This window comes from Panthera uncia (assembly GCF_023721935.1).
Source record: "Panthera uncia isolate 11264 chromosome B3 unlocalized genomic scaffold, Puncia_PCG_1.0 HiC_scaffold_1, whole genome shotgun sequence".
Classification (NCBI taxonomy): Eukaryota; Metazoa; Chordata; class Mammalia; order Carnivora; family Felidae; genus Panthera; species Panthera uncia.
This window is the reverse complement of record NW_026057582.1, coordinates 133,724,184-133,741,888: the sequence shown is the minus strand read 5'-3', so window position 1 is coordinate 133,741,888 and position 17,705 is coordinate 133,724,184. Positions and strand designations below refer to the sequence as shown.

The window sequence follows — 17,705 nt, the reverse complement described above, 5'->3', positions numbered from 1 at the left end:
AAACAGCTTACCCCTTTCATTCCCCAAAAAAAACAAAAACCTCTGTGCTTATTTTAAAAAAAAAAAAACACCCCCCCCCCCCCCCCCCCCCCCCCCCCCGGTCTCTTTCTGTGTTTGTTAGGATTTAGTGCCTTAAAGAAGTCAGGCTCTTACCTCCCCATGTTTTGGTCCTGTGAGTCTCACTGTTATGAGGGGTACTTCGTGAAACCGACCCCATTTTACCGACATGATTCGACCCCCATGCCAGGAAGCGTGCTGTCACAGAAGGAGGGGCGCATGCCGGCAGGGCAGAGCGTAGCAGCTTCAAGCTGCCATGAGAGAAACCGTAAGAGGAAGCCAGGGACTGGTTGAGAAAGGGAAGGAGGGAGGGCTGAAGTTGCTTGTTTCCTTAAGACAAGCTTAACCGTTTGCATGCTGCCAGGAAGGCCAAGTACCCTGGAAATGAAACAGAACGAAGTCCCCAGAATGCAGTGTGTGTGGACAGTGCTTCGGCCACACGATAGAGTGTCTGGAAGGACTGAGGCCAATTAACACTTAGAAGTTAAGGAACACATCTTCTATCTGTTTAGAAAGACTCCTCATGGTGTTGAAATCGGGATGCTTCCTAAGAACACTTCTCGGTGAGGTCTGCTCTGCCTGTGGTCGAGTGGTGACCCATTGTTTTCTGCAGTGTGACTTCTGTGTGTTCAACAATGGCTGGGGAAGTCGGCGCCCACGGTATTTCAGGGAAGGAGGCAGGAAATAACTACACTAGGGGACTCGGAAAACGAGTTCTCCCTTTCAAAACCTACTGCTTTAGACAAGCCATTACAAAGACAAGACCAGAGAGCACTCCGGATGACTGCGAAACATGCTGGGATGAAGCCATGGACACGCTGCCCATGTTTAATCAGAGAAGGGAGCAGAGTGGGAACTGGATTTCACACTGACTCCAGCCTTGGCACACGGCTCCTCTGCACGGCTGACGGGGTCGGCTCTTTTACGCCGAGCACGGGCTGGATAGGGGCCGAGGTGGGGCTGGATAGGGGCAGGTCTGCAGGAGCACAGCCCTTGCCCCAAAATGCCTACTTCAAGTCAGATTAAGAATTCGTGTTAACGTGTCTGCCCACGTATCTCCCGGCTAATCTGCAAGGAGGAAAGCTTAGAGAAGAAAATCAGTGGGACAGGTTGGTTTAAAGGGGGTCACTTCACTCCCTCTGCGTGAACGGGATCACGGTGCACATTAGTGTTTAAATAGTCTGTAAGCCAGCGAACTTACTTACTGGCAGGAAGCGGTACTATGAGAAGATGCTAAGGACAAAAGCAGAACCCGCCAGTCTTCCTGTTACACTTCCTGTTTAGGCTTGCCCCCGTTCTAAAAAACATCCAATACGCTTATCTAATTACATGTCGGATACTGCTGATGTTTTAAAAGGACATATGAAGGACCAGAACTCAATTTCTCAAATCCTAGATCTATCTGCCTAGATAATATCTATACACCTATCTAGAGAACTCCATGCTACAGGCAAAATGTGAATAATCTGGGGGCGCCTGGGTGGCTCAGTCGGTTAAGCGTCCGACTTCGGCTGAGGTCATGATCTCGCGGTCTGTGAGTTCGAGCCCCGCGTCGGGCTCTGTGCTGACAGCTCAGAGCCTGGAGCCTGTTTCAGATTCAGTGTCTCCCTCTCTCTGACCCTCCCCCCTTCATGCTCTGTCTCTCTCTGTCTCAAAAATAAACGTTAAAAAAAAAAAACTTAAAAAAACAAAAAAACAAAAAAACAAAATGTGAATAATCTGTTACACAGTGGCTGACTTTTGGCTCCTTAGAATATTACTTAAGAGTTGCCAACATATAAATCAACCCTTAAGCACATATAATAACATAACAATGAACAGTGGGCTATATCTAAGTTAATAACACAAACTATTTTCATGAGTGTATCTATCATACCTAATTGTAAGAAAAGTAAAAATTTCCAAACCATTCCTAGAGACTCTGCTAAGAATTTACAGGTAGCAATTTAATATATCTTCACTAAATGCTTTAATTTTTCCTTTAAAAGAAGTAGGACTGATTATACTGTACACTAGGTTAATAAAAATAGGTTGGATCTCTAATAGTAGCTCTTTTAAAAATAATTTAAAAGCAGTAAAACCATTATTTTGAAAAGAAAAACTAGTATTAATATCCACAGTCACACTTTCAATTGTTTTAACATTAGGGAGAAATGACATTAGCCAGTAGTTATGAGAAACAGTAGAGTGTGCATCATCACACTAAGAAAATACTTATTTTTGTCATCGTTTAGAGAAGGAAATGCTTCTGTAGGGGAAAGCTCTAGCTTATCAGTGCAATGGCATATTAAGTCAGGGCATTTATTGTAACTGGACATAAAATGTATCATTTCACTACTTCCCCTACTTCTTACTATCTTTTGGTGCATTGACAGAAGTGAGCTCTTCCATATGAAAGACGGCTCACTCTTAACCTTCTTGATGGATGTGGCCAGTGGGCCCTTTTCTAAACACCTGATAATGGGAAATGGACTGCGAGTCCATGTTTCAGATTTGTAATTTTCTGAGGGTTTCCACTGCTAGAGGCAGCACGAGCCCCCAAAGGTCTTGAACCAAGCGTGAAAAGAGGAACCAGGCTCATTTTGCAAAACAGTGTTGTCATTCTGGCAAAGGAGATGCTCAGACACCAAGGGTCAACTGATAATGGTCTCTGCCAGACTCTGCTCTAACAAATTTCCTTCTTTTGTCCTGCCTTTCTCTTCATTCTACTAGCAAATGCCAGTTGTTTGAAGTTATTTATGAGTGAGCAGGAAATGAAGTGTACTAATTGCTGGAAGTCAAAGAGGTTCTGCCCTAATATCATCTAGTTCTGTTACTTCAAGCATAGCTCTCTGTACTTCAGTTTGTAAAGTATGGAGGATGGGATGAGACTTTTTTTTAAGTTTATCTATCCATTTTTGAGAAAGAGAGAGATACAGAGAGAGAGAGAGAGAGAGACAGACAATATGAATGAACGAATATGAGCAGGGGAGGGGCAGAGAGAGGGAGACACAGAATCTGAAGCAGGCTCCATCCAGGCTCTGAGCTGTCAGCACACAGCCCGACGCGGGGGCCTGAACCCATGAACCATGAGATCATGACCTGAGCCGAAGTCGGATGCTTGACTGACGGATCCACCCAGGCGCCCCTGGGATGAGACTTTTATAAAGGTCAGGTTCCAGTTTCTAAATTTAGTCTTACATTGTTTATGTGTGTTTGTGTCCTCTCACTAATGCAATCAGTGGCGTATTCACTGCTCTGCCCTGAAAGTCAACATCCCTGGGGAGATGGATGGGAAGGGGACTCTTCACTCATTTACTGGTCTTCCAAATGAAGACCTCACAGTCTAAAAACAGAACGACAACAAAACACACTTGAAAGCATCCAAATAGATCATAAAATTTCTCAAAGACAATGATCTTTAGTTCTTTAGGAGCATTATTAGCACCTAGCAGAATGCTGAGGCTACAGAAGTCATTTGATGATAATACCTAGCTAATCTACAGTGATCTTTGCCAAGATTTTCTTTTGTTGATGCCAGCCAGGGTCCCAGCCAGCAGTGATAGGTACAACAGGTAAGACTCTGTTTAAGCCTTGTTGCCAGTATGCAGAACACTGCTAAGCATTCTGCCCTGAATTTAACCTCTAACCCTATTTTTTTTAATTATGAAGTTAATACTTATATATAGGATTATTCTGGAAACATCCTTGCATCTTTTCCTGCGCTTTCCTGACTGCCCCACTTTCTCCCCTTCTGCATCCAGGCAAGAAAAATGAAAACAATTTCGGTGGCAGGTTTTGTGGAAAAACTCCTCTGAGTCATCACTGAACCTAGTATTGGCTAAAGGAGAGAGAGCTTATTTACAAAACACGGTAAAATACATGGGCTCTTCTTCCAGCAGCCCACTTAACTGAGGGCCTAAGAGGCTTGTTACATTTGGTGGCAGGCGGCTTGGGGAGAGTGTGAGGGGTATACTTTTACAACAATATTCTTGAGTTCAGCGTTTGTATTCCCTTACTTCTAAGTAGGTACGTGTGTGTGTGTGTGTGTGTGTGTGTGTGTGTGTGTGTGTGTATGGACATGCCACAAACACATGTATACACACACGTATATATAGTGATTCCTTAGCAAGAGCTTGTCACTGATTTCCATTTACAAAAAAAAAATTTTTTTTTTGTTTAAGATATTCCTTTATTTTATTGGAGGCTGGCTGGCTGGGTGGGTGGGTGAATGGAAGGTAGAATGTCCTCTCCCACTGAGGTGACACTGAACTGATTTTGGTTTAGCACTGGGAATCAGTATAAGAAAAGGAAACCCTTGTCTTCCTTTCTTTTGAAAGTACATTGAAAAAAAAATGAGAAGAGTACCTGTCTCTATGTGGGGTTATTACAGGTGGTTTTTATCTATTTTTGTATTTCGAATATTCCCAGGAGTATGAAAAAAATAAACAGACAAAAAATGTTTAAATATTTTAACGCATGAAAGACAATACCCTGCAACAGCCTCGTAGTCAGGACTAGATCGAAGAATCCACTTTTGTCTTAAAGTCTCTTATAATTTTCTGTGGGGAAATCCTTTTTTTTTTTTTTATGTTTATTTATTTTTGAAGGAGAGAGAGACAGAGTGTGAGTGGGGGACGGGCAGAGAGAGAGGGAGACACAGAATCCGAAGCAGGCTCCAGGCTCTGAGCTGTCAGCACAGAGCCCGATGTGGAGCTCAAACTCACGAACCGCGAGATCATGACCTGAGCCGAAGCCAGACGCTTAACCAACTGAGCCACCCAGGCGCCCCAATCCTTCTAACTTCTAAACCCAAATGCAAATATTTTCAATCTCCTGATCTTGGCATAAAATCCTCAGGTGCATTTTAAACCCAGTTTACTGACGAAGGCACGTGGTCGAGTATGGGATCTGAATCTTGGTTCCACTGCTGTGAACAGCACACACTCACAGGGTAGCTTACTCCCAGGAAGGGGAGAACAGGCTCTCCTTATACGGCTATGGAAACGATTACATAAAATAATACATGGAAAGCTCTTAGCATATAGTAAAAACCCAATTAGTGGTATCACCTTTTGTTGCTATTTTTCTTCAAGTATTAGACCATTTCAAGGATTATCTCTGTGCTTATTTCCTTACATCCTCATTATTTAATTAGGTATTGGGTGCATGCAGGCTGTGACAGGAGCCTACAGATGACCAACGAAGGCCATCACGCAAGGAATGCCCTCAACGGTACTTACTCTGCTCTTCTTACTGCTGGACATTTTATTCTTGATGTAGCTGAATGTGCGGCTGACTTTTGTTCCACTCTTGCCTTCAAAATCTTTCTTGGAGGGGCTTTGAGGCAGGAAACTATAGGTCTCTTCTGTTATACTAAATAAAAACAAGAAGAGTGATTTTTAAAAAAGACTACAGAAATTTTTAAAAAGTAAACACAGAGCCAAAAAATACAATTCTTCATAACCATGTATCATTTTAGCTACAAGTCACAGTCAACTTATGCACACACATGACAACGGACAGCAGAGTAACAGATGGACAGAGGCTGCTGAGCGGTTCCACAGAGTAAGACCTGAGAACAGAGGACACTACCACGCTGGTCCCAAAACCAAAACCGTTCTGGTCCCAAAACCTGGCTAAGTTTTCTTGTGTCGGCCATCAGTGTTTTAGTAATAGATTTTTAGTGGCCTGGTGTGAAAGAGCCTGTCAATTATTCACTTATTATTTTATCTGAAACTTCTTAATCTAAAATAGCACTCAATTTATACACACCTTTGCATCAAATAGGTGCTAAAGAAGAAACTCATAAAGACAACAGAAAGATGGAAGTGTTAACAAAGGCTGTAAAGGAATTTTTATGACTGAATGCACATCCAAATTCCCCGAAAGCAGAAATCACACACCATTTTTTTAGTCTTCTGGCACACCGGACAATCAATACTGGTGCATACAGCTTTGCACGATTTTAGGAGGGAGGAGAGTATAGAAAGCTCCGCTGTGGGAGTTTCACACAGAGCCAGGGGTACTGATCTACTCGTTCAGGAAGGCTACACGGGTCCATCACAGAGGGTCCACCACAGATGGACATGGTTGGACTTCAGGAAGTTCACAACGGTGGACTTCCTCAGAGAATGCGGGGCACTTGTAGACACAAGCCATTCCACAGAAAAGGAATCTACTTACACTACGTTTCCCAGGTGTTCTACAATCGTTATTTTAAGAACTTTTCCACAGAAAAGCCGTGTTTACCTCAAGGGCCTCTGTGAGAGGACAGAGGCATCCCTCAAGAGGGGGAACAATCCTCTTCAGGAGCTAAGGTCTGTTTATACATGAAGTACTGTTTACAAAATAAAGCAGTCTGTTATTACGATAAGGGGGAAATGGTGTGAGAGCACTGTTCCAGAGAAGACAAAGGAGAAATAAAGTACGACAGAAATACAAAGAGAAGCATTCATACTGAGAGTTCTGGATCACTGAGTCACAACCGATGCCTCTGCGAAAAGACACATGTTCAAGTGCAGGGCAGTAATCAGAACCCCCATGATGCTTACATTAGAATATCTTAGAACCCCATAAGCATGACAAGAGGAATATAATAGTAAACAATGAGTCAAAATACAAACCTGCCTGCTGTCAAGTAAAGAACCAATTCACTTACTCGGACAAAGCTATGAGCCATATCCGTGTAGGCAGAAGAAAATGGCTTTAAAACTTAAAATGGCTAAGGTACAGTTCCCCGCACGCGTGCACACGCAGACACGTGTGCATACGAATACACACGCGTGCAAACAGTGAAACAAAATGTTGTCAGGCTTAGGGCTTAATTCTTAGAAGCAGAGTACAGAAGTTCATAAAGTCGAATACAAGTGTTTCCTCTCCTGAATAAATGCAAACCTTTATCGTCAGGGCAGTGTAGAGAGCAAAAGGAAAAAACTACTGAAGACATTATTTAAAAACGATAGAGAGTCTTCACTACAAACCACTTGTAGCCATTATTCCAAATTTATTACTTAAGGAAGTAAGAATCCAATGAGCTGAATTAACTTCTCAGTTTACTTAGTGAAATGTCGTAAGACATCTTGGGTTTCCTTCATCTCAGGGAAAGGAGTAACAAAATAAACGTGCAGTACCTCTCGGTCAGGTTAGCACTGGTGCTGTGGAAAGGCCGTGAATCTGGAAAACAAAAATGGCAGAGGAAAAGTTGGAACCAAAGGACGGTGCCTGGGTGACAGATAAGAGGCTTAAAATATTTACAACGACACACGCAGAGCAGAGAGAGCATCTGAAAGCCAGTGTACAGTGCCTTCTCCTAAGGGTTTGGAAGAAGGAAAAATTCACCTCGAAACTCAGTATCAGAACTGGAAATAGGCAGCAGTAGGCGTGAATTCCCCACGACAAAAAATTTCATCCAAGAATCACATCACTGAGCAAGCCCCAAATCAACATTTTTGTCCCCATGCTCAAACATACACGAAACATGTTTAATTCCTGTTCTCGTCAACGCTCCGTTTCCATCTTTCTGAGATGACATCACGGGAAGAACACAAAATCGAAAATGAAATATCATTCATATTCTGTTTGCTGTTCATTTTGCTTTCGTGGGTTTCCATACCAAAATATCTAGCTACCATGTACCTGCTATTTTCCTGAGTATTCCTGGAAAGGGATGAGTGAAGAGGAAAAGGGCACCAGAGCTGGCTGTGTGTGTGTGTGTGTGTGTGTGGTGTCTTGGTCCTGTTACTGATTTGGGGTGAGATCTCTGGATTTCACTTCCTCATCTGTGAAATGAGGGAGATGAAACTGATGGTGAAGTCCTTGCCAGGCTGACACTGGTATGGCGTGTTCGGCAGGTGCATCCTTCCTTCCTCCGTCACCATCGGAGCGTAAACTGAAGCGGGTCATTAGCACCCAGGCTAAGGCACACAGCAGAGCAGTAAGTGGAGAAAGCATTAGGAACACTACGATACCTTACCAACAACATGCTAATAAAGCTGGAGCTACGTCAGGACTTAGAGGAGATGGTCTCAATCACACCAAGATGAAGGATTTCCAGTTTTTAGATCAGGCACGGAAATACTTTGTGTGTGTGATTCCAGGCGGACAAAGGCCGCTCAGTACAACTCCTGCTACAGTGTGAACAAAACACACACCTTCTCCTGCAGGTGGGTTTCAAGGACTGGAGATGACCAGGAGTAAAACCCTCATTTGACAGAGATCTGAAGATGTTCTACTACCAGATTACCAGCACTTGAACTTAAATGTTCTAGATTCCGATTAGAAATGCAAAATGGTAGTTATTACTAAGTGAATAGCCAACAAGTAGGAATAATAGATAGGAAACTTAACAACCAATTCTAAGTCTTCAAAAGAGTACTTTCTATAGTTTTTCCTTTTACTTACTTGGGTTCTTCTATTTCACTTACAATGCATGGTCATCGAGATGAGCAGAGTAAGAGTAAGATCTGGGATCTGTTCCCTAGTTTCTGCATGATCTAGGTGTGAAATTGTCAGCATTTTAACCTCAGGATACCTTAATTTACTTAAACAAAAAACCAAGAGTGTGGTTTAGGTCAGTGGCTTTATAACCGTTTGCACCCCAGGAACCCTGAATGACAGAAGCAGCATTAAACTCTCTCAGGTTGTCAGGCTCTGTTGTACACTAACTAGAGCAAATACCTAGCAAGTTACCAACCTAGTAATATGAACAAAGTGAAAGCAAAATCCATAATGAAGAAAAACACCAACTAGCACAGGATCTGGCCAAGAATCAGCTCCCAGTAGATTTCTGCTGAATAAATTAGAAACTGAACAAATATGTGATTGAGTACTGGGAGAATCTGGGACTCTGGTAAGGATTTCCAACCTTTTCACCGCTGAAGAAAAAATTCATTCATTTACTATGACCTCTTAGATTTGGTTCTGAGAACAGCGATTAATCAACCAATGCCTCTGAGATTCCTGAAGGGCCATCAAGTTTTCAGTGCACCTAAGAGTATAAATTAGCCAATGATACCTCTACGGTATAATTACAGACAAAAGCAAAGAAATCTGTCACTGAAGTCAACCTACAAAGTATTATGGCAGGTAAACAGTGTATTTCAAGTAGGATTTTCTTAAAGTCTTGAAACAACCTGCAGACATAATATTCTAATATTCCAGAGTCGGAACTACTGGATGGACCGGGTCAATGGTTTTTAAAGTGCGTTCCATGGAATACTAGTCTCATGAGATGTTATCCACAGTCAGGCACATATTGTGGTTACCTTGCTAATGCGTTTGGGAAACACAACTTATTGAACACTGCCTTGGGAATTCACAATGTACACATTAGCATCTGAAACCAGCTTAACTGGACTTTTCCTAAATTTATCTGGCCATGAACCAACCCCTTTCTTTCCCTTCCTCTCCCCTCCACCTCCAGAATTCTCACTGGTATTTCAGGGTAAGGAACACATTTTGAAGAAGGCTAGATACCTGGTTCAAAGGTTTCTTCCAGCTTCTATACTTTTATAATTTCATCCTGTTGGATTAGCTGTATAACCAGAGCCGTTCTATGTTAATAATTTCGTCTTAGAGGTAGAAGAAATACCACTGGGACCTTTACTTCGTCTGCCACATGTGGACCTATGTCCCCAGGTACACAATACTTTGAGATGAAATAGACTTGACAATTTCTGAACACTCAAAGTTGTAAGCAGATTTTCACAACTTCCCTCCTATTACAACTGGTATAAAGTAAGTATCTTATGGTGTGCCTATTTACTAAACATCTTTTCATTATGAAAAAAGTACTGAATATGACTTCCATTTAAGAGAAATTAAACTTTATGTTACTGTACATAAGGTACTTTCTTTTAAGAACAATGCAAAGATGTCACTCTCAGCTTAATATTGATTATAAAATTTTAATATTTAAATAAATAATTAGATACCTAAATACTGCTGAAATGTAGGGTCAGCAAGTGGTAGGGAATTAGGTTGCTCAATTATACAAATATTGTAATTCTCTGAGGCTCCTATCACAGTAAAACCTTGGATTGCGAGTAATTTGTTCAATGAGTATTCTGCAAGACAAGCAAACATTTCTAGTAAATTTCAATTTGATAAATGAGTGATGTCTTGCAACACGAATACTACATGATGCCAGATGTCACATGATCACAACTGAGCCAATGGTTCTTGAAATTCACTTTAATATACAAGCGCTTTGGATCACAAGCATGTTTTTAGAATGAATTATACTCGCAAATCAAGATTTTACCGTAGTTATATGAAAACAATTCAGTATTTACCTTTATACTAGAAATGTTTTTTTCCATTAAAAATAGCAATCCTGGAATTTTCCAGAAATCTTGCATAACTGAAAAGTGATGTTCACAGGGGGTAGAATTCATTTCCTTTCCAAGCTTACTAAAACCTTGCAAAGTTTTTTTTAAAATTTTTTTAATGTTTATTTTTGAGAGACAGAGTGTTTAAAATTTAGGCATTATCAAATAAGAATATATTAATCTGAAATCCACACTGTAGTAAAAGGATTGAAAAATAAAAGTTCCAAAGGAGAGAAAATGGGAAGTTAGGAAATACATCTATAACTCTTACTCCCTAATCCACGTGGTGTAAACTCAGAGGAAAGGTATTTTTATCTTCTTTTTTCGTTCTTTTAAAGTAATCTCTATGCTCAATGTGGGGCTTGAACTCACAACCCCGAGGTCAAGAGTTGCAGGCTCTGGCCAGAGAGGCGCCCCAACGGAAAGGTATTTTTAAAGACAGGTCTGAAAGGTGAGAAGAAAAAAGTTTAACATTAGCTTTTAAATATCACAGGTGGATATCTAGATATCTGTCTCATGAGACCAAAAAAAAGCAAAACATGGGAAAATGAAATTTACACTATCAAATAGAAAGCTTTGTGAAACCAGCGCTCAGTATTACAAAAGGTACAAGGTGGGATGGGAACACCTCCCCGTGCCCTGGAATCAGACCACTAGATCAACCAGTGCACGTGGCATATAGCAGACAAAAACGGTTTCACCCAAATTAATTCTCAAAGCAAAGCAGGAAGACAAATGGTTTAGAAACAATGGCATGCAAGGGGGTACAAATCCCCAGTTTCTTAGAACCAAGCTGACAGCATTTTCAGCACTGTCAGACCCTGGAGAACAGCCGTGGACACTACAGCGGCTTACTTACTACGCAACTCCTCCTCGCCATCACTGGAGTGAGAAGAGCCAAGAGAAAAGAGAGTTTTAGACTTAAGGAGATGTGGAGAGATGCGGACGGAGAAGGAGACCCGCCTTGCTGGCTGCATCCGTGGCTGGGCTGAGAAGTAGGTCAACACGAGACATTAGAGAGCGCCAACTGTACCGGGACAAAGTCAAAGGCACCTGAGACCATGCTGAACAGAATAATGTTGCTAGCCTGTGTGGTTCCAGGAAAGGCTGCCTAGTGAACAACATATTTATTCACATTTTCGTCTTTACTTCTGAGTATGTAGAATTCTAATATAGCTTAAAAAATTCATCCAACAAACACGTACTTGCCAGAGTAAGAAAACAAGAAGTCCATTATTTTTAACGGTCATAATTTATAGCTGGAGTTGTTTTTCTTGAGAGTGGAAACATCTGGAGTAGTGGTGTTTCTCGGGATTCTGTGCTCAGCTCTCTTCTCCCTCACCCCAGACCTCCTCACGCCCTGCCCTCCCAAAGTACAAGCTGAATTCGCTGGGCTGGTGACACACACCTTTCCACCCTCAGGCCGTAGCTCTCCCTTTGAGCTCAAGATGTGTTCATCTCTCTCTGCTCACCTCTGGGGCATGTCCCACAGGCAGCACAAACTGAGGAAGCACGTGAGTGACATCTCTCTTCTCCACACCCACCCCTCCTCCTGTATTCCTTTGTTTGGTAAGCGGTACCTAACATCTAATGAATTGCTCAGAACAGAGACCTGGGCCCCATCATTGAATGCTTCCATCTTGCTTCAATTCAGTTATTCTGACTATGTGTTCTAGAATTCTCTGAACATCAACTTCTCCCCTACCGCCACCTTGTGCTCTCACCTGGATCTTGCAGTAGCCTTCTCCTGATCCATGACCTTTGCTCCCCAACACTTTCTTCAGTGTGGTCTCTCTGAAGCGTCCGAATCAACCTACTTTATCAACTTAAATCACTCCACTGCCCTTGGACAAGAAGCCCCAACCCCTCGGCCGTGCTTTCCACATACGGGCATACCTCGTTTTATTGTATTCTGTTTAACTGAACTTTATGGATACTGCAATTTTTACAAATTGAAGGTCTCTGGTGACCTTGTGTTGAACTAGCCTATCGGCACCAGTTTGCTAACAGTATTTGCTCATTTTGTGTCTCTGAGCAGTCGTGATAATTCTTGCAGTATTTCCAATGTTTTCACCATTACTATATTTGTGACGGTGATCTGTGATCAGTGGTCTATTATGGTTGTTTGGGGACGCTACTCACCATACCCGTATAAGACAGCAAACTTACATGATAATGACCAGTCATTACTCACCCTGCCCGCCTTGGGCCTCCCTGATCTCTGAGACACAATACTGAAATCAGGCCAATTAATAACCCTACAAAGTCCTCTAAGTGTTCAAGGGAAAGGAAGAGTCACACGTCTCTCACTTTGAATCAAAAGCTAGAAATAATTAAGCTTAACGATTAAGGCATGTGGATAGCTGGGACAGGCTGAAAGCTAGGCCTCTCATGTCAAACAGCCAAGCTGTGAATGCAAAGGAAAGTTCTTGAAGAAATAAAAAGTGCTTCTCTGCTGTACACACAAATGATAAGAAAAGGAAACAGGCTTATTGCTGATATGGAGGAAGTTTTAGCGGTTTGGATCAAAGATCAAACCAGCCGTAACATTCCCTTAAGCTTAAGCTTAGTCCAGAGCAAGGATCTCTTTAATTCTGTGAAGGCTGAGAGAGGCGAAGAAGCTGCAAAGACAAGTGGGAAGCTAGCCGAGGTTGGTTCAGGAGGTTTAAGGAAGGAAGCCAGCCCCACACATCCAAGTGCAAGGTGAAGCGGCAAGGGCTGACGTAGAAGCTGCAGCAAGTTCTCCGGGAGATCTGGCCGCGATCCTTAATGAAGGTGGCTCCCCGGATGACAGATTTTCAGTGTGGTTGAAACAGCCTTATATCAAAAGAAGATGCCATCCAGGACTTTCATAGCTGGAGAGGAGAAGTCAGTGCCTGGCTTCAAGGCATCGAAGGACAGGCTGACACTCTTGTTAGGGGCTAATGCAGCTGCTGACTTCAAGTTGAAGCCAATGCTCCGTTACCATCCTGAAAATCCTAGGGTCCTTGAGAATTGTGCTAACTCTACTCTGCCTGTGCTCTGTCAATGAAACAAAGTCTGGATGACAGCACATCTGTTCACAACTTAGTTTCCTAAATACTGTAAGCCCATTATCAAGACTTACTGCTCAGAAACAGAAGATTCCTTTCAAAACAGTACTGCTCATTAACAATGCACCTGGTCACCCAAGAGCCTGGATGGAGATGTATGAGGAGGTTAATGTTTTCAGGCCTGCTAACACAGCATCCATTCTGCAGCCCGTGGATCAGGGAGTCATTTTGACCTTCAAGTGTTATTATTTAAGAAATATATTTTGTAAGGCAACAGATGCCATAGACAGGGGATTCCTCTGATGGATCTGGCCAACTTCTGGGAAGGATTCACCATTCTGGGTGCCATTAAGAAAACTGGTGATTCCTGCGAAGAGGTCAGAATATCAACGTGGACAGGAGTTTGTAAGAAGCTGATTCCAAACCTCATGGATTGAGCTGTTCAAGATCTCAGCAGAGGAAGTCACTGCAGATGTGGTGTGGAAAAAACAAGAATCAGACGTGGAGCCTAAAGAGGGCACTGAATTGCTGCAATCTTGTGACAAAACAACAGATAAGGAGTTGCTTCTTATGGATGAGCAAAGAAAGTGGATTCTGGGATGGGAGCTACTCCCGGGGGAGATGCTGGGAATTTGCTGAAATGACAACAAAGGATTTAGAGTATTATCTACACTCAGCTGATAGAGCAGCGGCAGGTTTTGAGAGGACAGACTCCAATTGTGGAAGGTCTACTGTGGCTAAAATGCTATCAAACGACATCTGATGTCATCACATGCTACAGAGAAATTTTTTGTGACTGGAAGAATCAATCCATGTGGCCAACTCCGCTGCGGTCTTATTTTGAGAAATGGCCAAAGCCACACCAACCTTCAGCAGGCACAGACACCGAGGCAGAACCATCCACAGGCAAAAAGATTACAATTCACGGAAAGCTCAGATGATGGTTAGCATTTTTTAGTGATAAGGTATTTTTAAATTAAGGTATGTGCACTGTTTTTTTAGATATCATGCTGTTGCATGCTTGACTAGAGCATAGTGTAAACGTAACTTTCATATGCACTGGGAAGCCTAGTGATTTAGTAATTCATCTGACTTGCTTTACTGTGATATTTGCAGGGGTCTGGAACCGAATGGTTAAGACCTCTGTGGCATTCCTGTGTGAACTCACCCAGTGAATTCCCAGTCTTCTGCTGGCCTCAACTTTGAGATGACTTCATCCCAGTGAGCATTCTCTGTTCTAGGCTCCTGTACTGTCCCATGTTTTTTTTTTAATTTTTTAAAAATGTTTATTTTATTTTTGAGACAGAGACAGAGCACCAGTAGGGTAGGGGCAGAGAGACAGAAGGAGACACAGAATCCGAAGCAGGCTCTAGGCTCTGAGCTGCCAGCACAGAGCCCAGCACGGGGCTCAAACCCACGGACTGTGAGACCATGACCTGAGCTGCAGTCAGACGCTTAAACGACCGAGCCACCCAGGCGCCCCTGTACTACCCCACGTTTCTTACATTCACCTATTCTCTGGTCTGTGAGAACGCGGTGAGGAAAGAAACTGTATCTATAAACTCACCTGTCTCCTGTACCGTGTGGCCTGGTGCCTGCCAAAGAGTAACTCAAATGCTCACTGAATGAATACATTAATAAACGAATTTCCCTTTGTCAGGCTTTCTGAAAGCTCAGTGTCCTAAATGAAATGAAAAAGCCCTGTACGAACTTGACAGTCACATAAATACTACGTGACATCAGCTTACTGTGGGCAGCCACGTCCAGTAACAGAGATCCAGGACTACTGGCACAACTACCGGCACGCCGGCTCCTTGGGCAGTGACGGCCTAGGACGAAAAGTAAGCTACCATCTCCATGTGCTTGCAAAAGTCTTTCCAAACGTGAAGCAAATTCAGGAAATGAAAATGAGCTCTCTTCTTATACCAGATTCCTTTCCTTTGTCACAATTTCACGGATCATCTGGAAAAACCTATTTGTAGGAATATCTAAAGGAGGATCCTCAACATGTATGTTCTTTGTGATAACAAACCCTGAAAAACAAGGGGAAAGTGACTTCTCGTTAAGAAGCCTGTGAGTTAAAACATCTCTTGTACCCATCTTGTAATGGGTACAAGTCTCCTTTTAACGTCACCACCACCAATGTGGTTAGGGCTCTTCCAGGAACACCACCAAGCAAGCACCTTCTCCACTGCTGGTAAGCATCTCCTGAGCATAAGCCATGAAATGTGTTAAAATATACTTTGGGCAAGGGATCATCTGTAATAACTGAATTATTCTGTATGTATAGAAACAAAATTTATGCTTAAGTTCTATCAAGAAACCATCTAAGTCTCCTGGCAAGCTGGGCGTCTCCACTCCATCCTCTCTGATGCAAGAAGGAGAAATGGGGCCACAGGTCCCCAGGAGCGGTCTCTCTGAGGGCAGTCCTCCCCGGCATTCTCCCCATGATGCAGGTAGCCTTGGTGCTATTGTGAGTCCCTAAAAGATGAGCTGGCAAGATGCATTCATCACGCTCCCTCCCACCATGACAGCACAGCCAAGACATGAGGGAGGACAGCTTCCCCACCCATTGTGGTTCTCAAATAAGCTGTCGCCTGTCTACTTCCCACCCCAGAAAATGACACAGAAATACATTAGTCACTATCTTGACTCAGTATTTTCCTCTGCATCGATGGATTTTAGAAAATGATACCAGCTTAGAAATAACGTTGAGTTTCCTCTGTGTTTCTCTTCTAGGAAATGACCCAACAAGACATTCCAGACAACAGCTCAGGAGACACACGTTTTCAGAAATGCCTGGATGTTAACAGCTGTAAGACTGTGGTAGAAGGAGCTAATTTCTTTGAAGGAAGAAGACAGAGCCCAGGCAGAAGTGGAAAGTAGTGAGATAAGGTTGATTTCAGAAAGTATTTTGTTCCTAGACAAGCGTACTCATAAGGCACAGTCCATTTAAAGACCATGAAGGACGGCGTTCTAGTTTCTCTAACATTGTTTCAACTCTGGTCAGGGACAGACAGACTGTGGCGCTGTTCTGGGTACTGTGAACTCACACGCTCCATAACAATAACAAATGCTTATTATAAGCCAGGAAATATGCTAAGGACTCTACATAAATTCACATGTAAGCCTTATCACGTTGTTACCCCTGTTTCATCAAGTAACTCGAGGCAAAGAATCTCACTATGTAGCCCAAGGTCACACAGCCACCCAACGGGCTCACAATGAAACATCAGTTAAAACACTTTAAGTGGACTGAATGTTCTAGGCTTTACGATCTCACTGTGCAGATTGTAACTAGGATTCCTTCAGCCGGGAAGGCTGTGACTACACACGAATCACGCAGAGTGCTCAAGTGACTTGGAATGGAAGCCCGGAGTCTGTGGCAAACCAAGAACTGTCCAGTTACCCTGATGCTTAAAGGTACAGCACACGGATTACAAGTTTTATACTCCTGTTCAACTGCCAGAAGTTTTACATCTGCAAAAAACATTTATCACGTTTCTAGAGCAGAATAAAAAAAAATACCGATGGGAAAATTAATATAATTGTATGTGGGGAGGGACTAAGGAGAAACAGTGTCATTAGAGTTGATTAATCCTCCAATTACAGCGTAGGCTAAATCAGGGAAATTGGGGGGCTTGCTAACGAATTTACGACCTAATCATTCAAACGTGTATGAAACGTACAATGTAAGTTTGAATGAGGGTACCCACCCTATTTTGATCAAAGGATCAAACTCCTGCTTGGAGATCAACCCTTGACAACAGTCTGCAAACTCATTTCAGTCCCCTCTGAGCAGAGCGGAAAATTTCCCAGCAACAGGAGGAGAAGCTGTGTGTGCCAGAACCCCTGGCACTCTAGGACGGTGTTTTCTGGGAGTCAGCCGCATTATTTATAGTGTTGGGCTAGCAACTGAAAACACAGTCAAAAACCATCTTGCTTTTTGGAGGAAAAATTAATGAAGTGTTTCATGCACGAGGCAAGAGTGTGTGTCACAAAATACAGGGAAAAAAATCCCTCCATGGGACACATTCTGTTGGTGGTGGACATCTGTTGCTATGGGAGTAGACTCTCCACCATGACACCACACTCACCAGTCGTGGACGGTTAGGGACACAGGGCCGAAAGGTCTCACTCAACCTTGCCCTCCTGTCTCAGTGTCCTGCCCTACTGAGCGCTAGCACTCCAAGCTCATCAAATCCACCATTAACAATCCTGTTATGATGATTTTCACTCTGCACCAGCAAGACCTCTAACCCAAAGCCAAATCAAATCAAAACCCAAAGAAAAACAGGAAGGGCGA

At 42.8% G+C, this 17,705-nt stretch overlaps 1 protein-coding gene across 2 annotated transcripts in view; it reads right to left on the bottom strand.

Moving 5' to 3' along the window:
* Positions 1-17,705, bottom strand: part of AKAP13 (A-kinase anchoring protein 13) — a 119,221-nt gene that overhangs the window by 53,796 nt on the left and 47,720 nt on the right. The window contains exons 9-11 of one of the 2 annotated variants that reach the window (XM_049611914.1): positions 11,227-11,355; positions 7,170-7,212; positions 5,280-5,412 (exon numbers count right to left, since the gene is read on the bottom strand). In XM_049611914.1, the coding sequence (XP_049467871.1) occupies positions 5,280-5,412; positions 7,170-7,212; positions 11,227-11,355 (305 nt within the window). The remainder of the gene's footprint in view (positions 1-5,279; positions 5,413-7,169; positions 7,213-11,226; positions 11,356-17,705) is intronic. The other variant, XM_049611915.1, reaches the window with a different exon arrangement.